Genomic DNA, 10341 nt, shown 5'->3' on the forward strand with positions numbered 1-10341 from the left:
CCTCAGGGCCGTTCCCTCCTTCGTTTCCCCTCACGGCCATTCCCGCCTCCTTTCCAGCCCCTCACGGACGCTCCCGCCCTCGTTTCCCCTCAGGGCCGTTCCCCTCAGGGCGGTTCCTGTCTTGGCCCACCCCCTCACGGCCGTTCCCGCCCTCGTCTTCTCTCAGGGAGGTTCCTCCCTCCTTTCCAGCCCCTCACGGCTGTTCCCTGCCTCCTTTCCAGCCCCTCACGGCTGTTCCCTGCCTTCTTCCAGTCCCTCACGGCCGTTCCCCTCAGGGCGGTTCCCGCCTCCTTTCCATCGCCTCAGGGCCGTTCCCCTCAGGGCGTTTCCTGTCTTCCCCCACCCCCTCACGGCCGTTCCCGCCCTCGTCTCCCCTCAGGGCGGTTCCTGCCTTCTTCCAGCCCCTCACGGCCGTTCCCCTCAGGGCGGTTCCTGCCTCATTCCAGCCCCTCAGGGCGGTTCCCTCTCTCGTCTCCTCCCCGGGCGGCTCCCGCCGCGATGTTCCGCGGACACCGCGCTTGGTTCTCGCAGAGCGTCAGCCCGGGCCCGCGGGGGCTCTGGGGTGAGGGAGCCACACCACGTCCAAGTCCAGGGGAGCCCTGGGGCACGGAGCGGGCAGGAATCCGCGGGGGAATTGGCAGGGGCACGGCCGTGTCACCGCTCAGAGGGAATTGGGAGGGGAGCACAACCCATCCATCATTCCTCAGCAGGGCACAGCAGTGGGGACACAGCCCTGTCACCCCTTTGTGGGACTGAGACCCACACAACAGGACAGAGCACGAGTTTGGCCAATCCACGGTGCGCCCACATTGAGGAAAAGCCCTGCCCAACCCTCAGGGGAGCAATGGGAGTCCCACAGGCATGGGGAGCTGTCACAGCTTCTACTTCAGGGTGGCCCCACAAGCAGCTGTCCCCTCCCCGGGTCACCCCGAGGTGGGAATCCCTGGATGGCCATGCTCACCTGGCTCCCTGTCCCCTGCAGCCGATGGCGGCGGGACCATTGCCCACTGGCTGGATGCTGACTACCTGTTCAGCAGCGATGCTGCCCACCCCGACACCCGCAGGTGGGCACAGGAAGCTTTAATGTATTTAGTGAAAAGTATTTCATGGCTATTGACATCCTGTAAAATTTAAGGGTGTTTTTTTAAAGTCATGGCGTGGATCTGCCATTGGCCAGTGGGCTCAGGAGAACTCACGCCCACACTAAGCTATAGATAGACAGAGAAAAACCATCCATGGGTTGAGAATGGCTTAACAGTGATATAAATTAAATTGTGCTGGTTTCTTGCTGGTCTGCTGGAAAATCAGCATCTAAAACAGAGGTGATACAGTTCCCAAGGAAGGAAGCTGGTTCCAAAAATCCAGCGTGAATTAATGCTAAAAGGAAGCAGTGGGTTAAAAATGGACAGAAAAGGACAGAAATGCTTAAAAAAAATAGAGAGCTATGGAACATTTATACATATATAAGGAAAGTCTTAAGGATCTTTCTCACTTCCTCAATATCAGCGAGTATTTGTATTTATTCATTATTTAGTCATGTAAACATATGTATGGGGAAGGAAGCTGCAATATTTCCCTTAGGCTTTGCTAGGCTGAATTAAATAGTTTCTCTAACACACCAGTGCTTAAAACTGGCTTTGAATTTTGGAATCTTTCAGCCACCTGCTCCAGCTAAGTGAGGGGAATTCCAGTAAACACAGAATAACATCTTTTATTCTGCAACAATGTGCTGCCAGACCAGCTTGCTCCCCCAGGGGAATTCTGGATAATTTACATATATATATGTTTCTGTTTATATATAAATTATATATATGGTATATTATATATGGTATATATACTATTTATATAGAGAATACTATACTATATGTACAGTATATATACTATATATGATATAACTATATATAAACATATATATACTATTACTAATTATAAAATTATACACACACACATATATATATATATTCAGTGTATATTGTTAGATAGTTCCTTGTGAAAAAATGCAATCATTCTACACATCCTTAAACCCAGCAAACAAGATTTAATTCCTCTCTAAGGAGGACAGTAAGGGCTGGAGCTCAGCTGCATGAGCAGGAACCAGTGTGGTGAAGGATAATTGTAGAAAAATCCTATCTTTGCCCTCCCTGAAAACTGAAAGCAGTTTCACCTCAAGAGCAGAGTGGGACTGTGTAATCCCTAAAAATACGTTTACCCTTGTCCTTCCTCCAGGCTGCCCCTGGGAGGTGCTGGTAGCCAGGACGTGACTGGTAGAAAAATCACAGAAAATTAGGGGCTTTTGGCAAAAAATTCGGAGCAAGTTTCATGATAACACCCCTCTAAACGTTTTGGTTTTGGTTTGCTTCCAGGTTCTCTTTGGAAAGCAGCTTTGTTTCTCTCTTGCAGCATACACGAGAGCCTCAGTTACCTGGAGGGCAAAGCCACAGTCTTTCACTCCCGTTACCTCTCAGTGTGTGCGAGCACCGGAGCTGCAGAGAGGCCCTCGGTGGTTCTGGGCCACTTCATCCTGCCCCCTGCCTGCCTGCATGAAGGTCAGGCACAAACAATCATCTGGGGATATTTTCCTGTGGAAATCCCCCTTGAGTACAGCCTTGGTGCAAACTAGAGCTGACTTGTCTGCAGGGAGGGACTTTTCCTTCTGCTTGGGAGTGGCTCTTCCTCCCAGAGGACAGAGTATGATCCATCTATTACCACAGAATGGCTTGACCTTGAACATTCCCAGGGATGGGGCAGCCACAGCTGCTCTGGGAAACCTGTGCCAGGCCCTCACCACCCTCACAGGGAAGAATTTCTTCCCAGTATCCCATCTAACCCTGCCCTCTGGCAGTTTGAAGCCTTTCCCCTTTGTCCTGGCATTTCGGGCCCTTGTCCCCAGGTCCCTCTCCAGCTCTCCTGGAGCCCCTTTAGGCACTGGAAGGGGCCCTGAGGTGTCTCTGGAGCCTTCCATCCAGGTGAGCACCCCCAGCTCTCCCAGCTCTCCAGAGCAAAGGGGCTCCAGTCCTTGGAGCATCTCTGTGACCTCCTCTGGACTTGCTCCAACAGCTCCGTGTCCTGCTGCTATTGGGGACCCAGAGCTGGAGGAGCACTGCTGCTCCTGAGAGGGGCAGAATCCTCCCCTCACCTGCTGCCCACACTGTGGGAGCAGCCCAGGACACATGGAACCTCACATCCATGAGCTTCTCATGCACCAACACCCCCAAGCTCTCCTCAGGGCTGCTTTCAATCCACTCTTCCCCACCCTGAATTTGTGCTTGGGATTGCCCTGGCCCAGAGGGCAGTACCTTGCATTTGGGCTTGTCCCTAGAGGTACCTGCAGGGCACCACACTGGCAGCAAGTGCCAGAGTTGTGGTTTTTGGTGCTCTCACAGTCACTAGTTTTGTTGCTCTTGTCAGAAATCAGAAGGAAAATTGGCCGGTTTATTTGGGAGAAGGCAGATGCCCCTGAAGAACAGGTAAGATGAAAAATTTGTGCTACACATGTATGTGCTGGAGGAGGAGCTTGTGCTGAGCAGGGAGCTTGCACAGGAATTCAGGGGGGAAAGAAGAGCAAATATAATTTATGGGAAAAGGGGCAGGCAACTCAGGAAGCATTTAAAGAAGTCTTTAGGTCATGAAGAAAGAAGAAAATTAGAGAGGTGAAAGCTTGGTTAGAACTTAATCTGGCCACCTCTATAAAGGATAATATTTTTATAAATTATATATATAAAAGGAGGACCAAGTGTGACAGTGTTCACAGGGGTCTCAGGTTGAGGGAAGACACAAGGATCTGACTCCATGTTTCAGAAGGCTTGATTTATTATTTTATGATATATACTACATTAAAACTATACTAAAAGAATAGAAGGAAGGATTTCATCAGAAGGCTGGCTAAGAATAGAAAAAGAAGGAATGATAACAAAAGCTTCTGTCGCAGACAGAGAGTCTGAGCCAGCTGATTGTGATTGGCCATTAATTAGAAACAACCACAAGACCAATCACAGATGCACCTGTTGCATTCCACAGCAGCAGATAATAATTGTTTACATTTTGTTCCTGAGGCCTGTCAGCTTATCAGGAGGAAAAATCCTAAGGAAAGGATTTTCCATAAAAGATGTCTACGACAACCAAGGAAAACCCTCATTCTTTATTGCAGTGTCCATCACCAAGGACTAGGAAAAGGCTGAGGTAATTGCCATCTTCTCTGCCTCGGTCTTCAGCACTAAGACTGGTTGGATCAGGACAAACAGCCCCCTGAGGTGGTAGACAGGCAGAGCAGAATGGACCCCCAGGAACCCAGGAGGAGGCAGTCACTGCCCTGCTGTGCCACTTGGATGCTCACAAGTCCATGGGCCTGGAGGGGATCCATCCCGGGGTGATGAGGGAGCTGGAGGAAGAGCTTGCCAAGCTGTTGTCCATCATTTATCACTAGTGCTGGCTCACTGTGGAGGTCCCAGATGACAAGGGACAATGTGACACCCCTCCACAGGAAGGGCTGGAAGGAGGGTCTAGGGAATTAAGAGATCTTTCAGTGTGACCAGTGGCAGGGAAGGTTGTGGAGCAGATCACCTCAAGTGCCATCACCTGGCACACCCAGGAAAACCAAGGGATCAGACCCAGCCAGCATGGCTTTAGGAGGGGCAGGTCCTACCTGACCAACCTGATTTCCTTTCACGACAAGGGGATCCACCTGGATGAAGGAGAGTGCATGTGCCTGTCTGGATGTCAGCAAAGCCTTTGACACCATCTCCCACAGCATCTCCTGGAGAACTGCAGCCCACACCTGGGACAGTTGGTGTCTGGGCACCAGTGGTGTCCCCCAGGGATCAATGTTGGGCCCAGCCCTATTTAACACCTTTCCTGAAGATCTGCATGAGGGGACTGAGCCCATCACTGGCAGACAGACAGGCAACACCAAGCTGAGTGGGAGTTTGGTTCTACTGGAGGCTGGGAAGGCTCTGCTGAGGGACCTGGACAGGATGGATCAATGGACCAGGGTCACCTGTAGGAGGGTCAAGGCCAAGGTCTGGGTCCTGCACTTTGGCCACAATAACCCTGCAGAGCTACAGACTGAGAGGAGTGCCTGGAAAGCAGCCCGGCAAGAAAGGTCCTGGGATTGCTGATCAGCAGCAGCTGAACATGAGCCCAGGTGGCCAAGAATGCCAGTGGCACCTGGCCTGTGTGGCCAGCAGCAGCAGGAAGTGAATTCTCCCCTGTACTGGGCACTGCTGAGGCCCCAACTTGAGTGCTGTGTCCAGTTCTGGACCCCTGAATTCAATCCAAGGACATTTTGGTGCTGGAGAAGGTCCAGAGAAGGAACTGAGCCAGGGAAGGGTCTGGAGCACCAGGAGGGAGCTGGGGGGCTCAGCCTGGAGAAAAGGAGGCTCAGGAGGGACCTGACTGTGCACAACTCCCTGACAGGAGGGGGCAGCTGGGTGGGGGCAAGGCACTGCTCCCAGGGACCAAGGGACAGGATGAGAGGACACTGCCTTAAGCTGCACCAGGAGAGGTTGATGTTGCACATCAGAAAGAATTTTTTCCCAGAAGGGATGATCAGGCACTGGAATGGGCTGCCTGGAATGACTGCACATGGCACTCAGTGCTCTGGTCTGCTTGGGAAGCTGCTAATCAGTCACTGGTTGGTCTTTTCCAACATCACTGATTCTGATTCCTTGTGCTTGCTGTGTTGTGTGTCCCTGCATGACACCCTGAGGGGACAGCACTGGAAGCACTGTCTCCCTTGCCCAGACACATCCAGTGTGCTGTTCCAGGGATTCCAACTGCCACAGGCTGAGCTCAGCCCTTTGGGCTGGTGTTTTCCTTCCCCACGTCACTGCCCACCCTCCTCTCAAAGCAACTTCCCAGCACTTTTGAAGCAGGAATGCCATTAAATTAAAAACTGAACTCTGAATTATGCTTAAAATCATGAGCCTAAAAATTAATGCACTGGGAATGTGTCCTAGGTGCTCTAGTGACCCAGGGACAATTTTAACTCATTCTTGTGCTGATATTCACAGCCCAAGGAAAATCCAACAGAGGAACCAGAAGCAGCAAGAAATAGCTGTGAAGAAGAATCAGAGGAGGAAGTGCTAGACCTGGCTGAGAGGTATTTTCCTAGCTTGGGTGGTGGGATTTGGATACACCTCCAATTCCAAGCAATCTTAACACATAGAAACTAACACACAGATTTTTTTTTTCCCTTCCTGATACAGCACTGAAGAAACAGAGTCTGAAGCACCCACCCAGGGAGAATTTCCATGCCGTGCCCTCCAGGAATACCCAATAAATAACATGGTGACAGGTAAATAAATGCACCTGGAGAGGGCTGCAGATGGAGCAGGACTCAGTGAGCCCATCCTCCCTCCCCAGGCTATGCCTCTGCACGGGACATGAAGAAATATGAGGGGGAACTCCACGACTTCATCCCTGGCACCTCAGGCTATGCAGTGTACTGGGTTCAAAGCAAATGCAGCATTTACTGTGAGAAGGCCAAAATGAAGAGGAAATGGTAAGGAACAGGTGGCTGGAGCAGCAGAAACTTCAATGTAAGAGCTGCCAGATTATTTATAAATTATCCCACTGCAGCTCAGAGCATTCAATGTGTACTTAAATACTGGCTACAGTTATAGCAGTTTTTGCTTCTTTAAGTAACTACCTAAACTAAATTTCACAACAAACATAAATACATTTCTCCTCAAAACATAAATATTTTCTTTTTATTGTGGGGTGTGTGGTGGGGTTTAAGATGTGTTTTAACTAGTTTAAGCAAGTTTTTCTTGGAGGAACAATCCATGGAGGGACATCTCCTCACTTTCATTTATTTAATTTAATCAAAAATTTGAAGACTTTTTCCCTTTTGTTTAAGCACTTGGAAATGACCAATAGGGCTGCACAAACAACCTTTATTGTGGTACAGCCCGATCCTTGGGTTGTTCACTTGAAGGAAACACAGGAAAAGCTAGGACAGGCTCCCACAAGCTCCAAGGAACCACCATGGTTGTTCTCCCATTGCCCCAAAAGCAGGAGAGCCTCTAAAATCAAACAGCTTTGCACCTCACACCCCAAACTGCCAGGAAAGAACCCAAAAAGATGCTGGTGCACATGAAGGTGCTGAGTCCTCAAGAACCCACCCTCCCTCGTCCCTTGGGTGTCCAAAGACCAGGCAGGCTGGGGTGGTTTCCTCACGTTTATTGGAAAAGTGACACACAGGGACAGACTCAGAGCGCTCCTCGGGGCGTCTTGAAGTTCATTCCCACTGTAGGCTGTGTCACCTGCAGGTTGGACAGGCTGCCAAAATCCTGGAAAACAGCACAGCAACAATGGGATCAGTCACAGCATCCACTGACAGTGGAGGCAGGCCCCTCTGGGGAGGTGTGGGAAGGGGGAAGGTGCTGTGGCAGCACAAGGTCTTCTAAGGAGGAGAGACCACCCTGCTGCAGAGATTGACTCCTGGCAGAGGGAATCATCAGAATGGAGGGCAAGGAACACCCCCACCCTGCTGGAGGCAATGCTCCCATGCCTCTGCCCTTCCCAAAGCCATATATGAACTAATCCTCCCACGGGACCCAGGGCAGAGGGACACCCCTGACACCACCCAGCCACTCAGGGCAGCAGGAGCTGTGCCAGGGATGTGCCAGCAGCTGGGCAGGAACAGCTGTGGCCACTAACCAGGAGCTTCAGCATTTCCTTGGTGTCCGGGTCCACTTCAATGATCTCCTGGTCAAGGGCAGAGACCTGGGGACAGAGGGGAGAGAAAAGGTGTGACTGACAAAGCCCCACAACAACCCAAATGTCACCACAGCCACTCTGGTCTCACCCCACTGCTGCGGGGAGCAGCTCCAGCAGCAGAGCCAGGAGCATCCTCATAGGACACAGCTTTCCTGACTGAACACTGCAGGAGGCCACTGGCAGTAGAGGGAACAGCCTGATTTATGACAAATCTTTAGAAACTGAGGCCCAACCTGCTCCAGGCCAGGGCTGCTGAGGAGCTGGCACTGGACCCTCAACTGCACCAGTTGGGGCAGTGACACTCACAGCTGCCTTGTGACACAAGGCCACCACGGTGCCAACAAAGGCGGTCCCACCTCCAGGACACCTGTGCTCTCCTGCTCTTTAATCCCAGCAAAACTTCCTCCAGCCCCCTCCAGACCCCAAAAACTCTACCTCCAGAGGTTTCCTTCCCCAAGAGCTACATAAGACCAGGATTTTTCTAAGAAACCACAAACAGCACAGGTTTTGTGTGCTAACACTGCACCAACAGCTGCAGCATGGACATTCCTTCCCTGTAACCCCTCTCTGGCACCTGCACAGAAAGCAGCAGCTCTGCCAGGAGCTGACTGGGAAGATCTGGGAAAGGGCAAGATGTGTTGTGCCTGAAGGTTACAGGATTTAGGAGCAACAGGATCACATTCCTGGAACAAGGGAAGCCCTCCTGGACCACCTCACCCAGGTGACAGGTGAGATCTTGAGCCCACCCAATTTTACCAAAACTTCCCTCTGGGGATTCCAGCTGCAAGGCAGGTTTTCAGCCATTCTGAAATATCCTCCTGCTTCCCATCAAATTTCTTTTTTCCCAAATTTAAAGTTAGGAAAACCAAACCACAAGAAGCCAGCTGTCCTTCCTGTCCCAGGTGGCAGCTTTGGAGGGATCCACCTCAACCCCCTTGATCCAAACCCTCCTCAGCTTCTCCTGGCTGGGGGTTTGTTTTAAAGAAACTTGGGAGCATTTATGGAGATACAGCGAGGCAGGATGGAGCGATGGGGAAGCTGGAGCCTCACCTCCGGGACGTAGTTGTCCCTCCTCTCCCTCTCCTCCTCCTGCAGTTTGATGGAGATGCCACGGACAGGGCCCCTCTGGATTCGCTTCATCAGGTGGGTGACATACCTGCGGGGACACGGCGGTGTCCTGGGCTTTCCCAGGGCTCACGGCACCCTTCTTCCCCACACCCCAAATCCCGGAACCACAGCAGGATGGGGACAGCTGTTACCCTCTATCCCGGCAATGTCCCACCACTCACCGTGGCACCATCCCATCACCTCCAGAGGATCAAAGTGTCCGACAGCAATAGGGTTTGGGGGAGACACAGACTCCCCCAAACACGGGAAAACTCTCGCTCTCCTCTCCCTGCACTATCAATGACCCGGCCACAGGCGGGACCGTAATCACTTTCGAATGCAGGAACCCCCACGCCGTGCCCGAATCCCCCAGGCCCTTCCGATGCCCAAACCCCGGGACACCCCCAGCTGCCCGAAGCCCATCCGGAGCCCCGCGGTGCCCGAACCCCCAGCGACCCCTCCGGTAGCCAAAGCCCACCCGGCACCCCTCAGCCCCCAAAGCTCAGCCGGGCCCGCAGTGCCTCACCCCGCAATCTTGTTGCGCAGCTTCTTGCTGGGGATGATGGCGATCTCCTCGCACACGCGCTTGTTGGTGTGGAAGTCATTCCCGAGGCGTGTGTAATACTTCTCGATGATCACCCGCGCCGCCTTCTTCACCGTCTTCGTCCGAACGCGTCCCTAACGCGGGAGGGCCGCCGGTCAGGCTCCGCCGAGGCCCCTGCCCCAATCCCCCCCTTCCCCAGGCAGCCCGGGCTCTCACCGCCCCTCATGCCCCTCGTCCCGGTCCCCTGCGGTCCCCACAGTCGCTCCCCGCCGCGGGGGCGCGGGCCCGCCTGAGGATGGCGGCGGATGGCGGGACCCGGACTCACCATGTCGGCGGCGGCCGCGGAAAAGGAGCGGAGGGCGGCGGGAGGCGCCGGAAGCCAGGGCAGCTCAGCGCGCCCCCTGGCGGCTCGGAGGGGAAGGCGGGCGGGAAGGCGGGCGGGGACCAGCCCCGGCGGGAGCGGCCTGAGGCGGGGCCGCGGCCTGAGGCGCTCCCGCCGCGCTGGCGGCCCGGAACAGGATGGAGCAGCCCGGGAAGGGAATGGCAGAGAGCGGCGGTGCCAGCGGCACCAGCCCCTCCCACAGCCGGTCCCGAGAGAGGACGCGGAGCAGCCGCAAATTCGCAGCCCCCAGCCCACAGGAGGAGGAGGGTGAGGACAAGGCTGCTGCAGTCACCGCTGTGGGACAGGGAAGGAGCCCGGAGCCTGCATTGGGACACGGGACACACAAAGTGTCCTCTGTGGCAGCCCCAGTCCAACTCGGCCCTCCCCAGCCCCACAGAGAGGAGCCCTGGATCCCTCTCCCCTCCCAGCCCTGCAAGATTAACACCTCCCGGCCACGGCGGGAGAGCACACGGCAGCACAGGCCCCTCTATCAGCCTCATTAACCTCTTGTTGCCATTAGGGGAGCTCCGACTGGAGCCCAGGAGCCTGCAGGGACCTCAGGTAAACAGGATCTAAAAATGCATTGCCC

The 10341-nt window shown here is 53.7% G+C and overlaps 2 protein-coding genes and 1 non-coding gene across 3 annotated transcripts; 1 reads left to right on the forward strand and 2 right to left on the reverse strand.

Moving 5' to 3' along the window:
- Positions 1-498: 498 nt before the first annotated feature.
- On the forward strand, positions 499-6503 carry TERB2 (telomere repeat binding bouquet formation protein 2). The gene is made up of 7 exons (XM_058033589.1): positions 499-562; positions 983-1064; positions 2401-2546; positions 3409-3467; positions 6009-6097; positions 6204-6292; positions 6361-6503. Exons 1-7 carry the CDS (start codon positions 499-501, stop codon positions 6501-6503), a joined length of 672 nt encoding a protein of 223 aa, XP_057889572.1.
- A 661-nt stretch (positions 6504-7164) lies between these two features.
- On the reverse strand, positions 7165-9779 carry RPS17 (ribosomal protein S17). Its single transcript, XM_058033214.1, has 5 exons — positions 9696-9779; positions 9353-9504; positions 8770-8875; positions 7660-7725; positions 7165-7289 (listed from the first exon to the last, which is right to left on the reverse strand). Exons 1-5 carry the CDS (start codon positions 9696-9698, stop codon positions 7209-7211), a joined length of 408 nt encoding a protein of 135 aa, XP_057889197.1. The 5' UTR covers positions 9699-9779; the 3' UTR covers positions 7165-7208.
- LOC131089218 (small nucleolar RNA SNORA71) lies at positions 9044-9171 on the reverse strand. The gene has a single exon (XR_009115219.1). It is a non-coding gene; the product is annotated as a small nucleolar RNA SNORA71 (small nucleolar RNA).
- Positions 9780-10341: the final 562 nt, after the last annotated feature.

This window comes from Melospiza georgiana, chromosome 13 (assembly GCF_028018845.1).
Source record: "Melospiza georgiana isolate bMelGeo1 chromosome 13, bMelGeo1.pri, whole genome shotgun sequence".
Classification (NCBI taxonomy): Eukaryota; Metazoa; Chordata; class Aves; order Passeriformes; family Passerellidae; genus Melospiza; species Melospiza georgiana.

Bases quoted from the DNA above. Each gene is read 5' to 3' on its own strand.
- TERB2 (XM_058033589.1), top strand. From the start codon at position 499: ATGTTCCGCGGACACCGCGCTTGGTTCTCGCAGAGCGTCAGCCCGGGC. The intron at 2,547-3,408 runs GTCAGGCACAAA...TGCTCTTGTCAG, and splicing joins CCCTGCCTGCCTGCATGAAG to AAATCAGAAGGAAAATTGGC. The intron at 6,098-6,203 runs GTATTTTCCTAG...TTCCTGATACAG, and splicing joins GTGCTAGACCTGGCTGAGAG to CACTGAAGAAACAGAGTCTG.
- RPS17 (XM_058033214.1), bottom strand. The intron at 7,726-8,769 runs GTGAGGCTCCAG...CTCTGTCCCCAG, and splicing joins GGGACAACTACGTCCCGGAG to GTCTCTGCCCTTGACCAGGA. The intron at 7,290-7,659 runs GTTAGTGGCCAC...GCTGTTTTCCAG, and splicing joins AGGAAATGCTGAAGCTCCTG to GATTTTGGCAGCCTGTCCAA.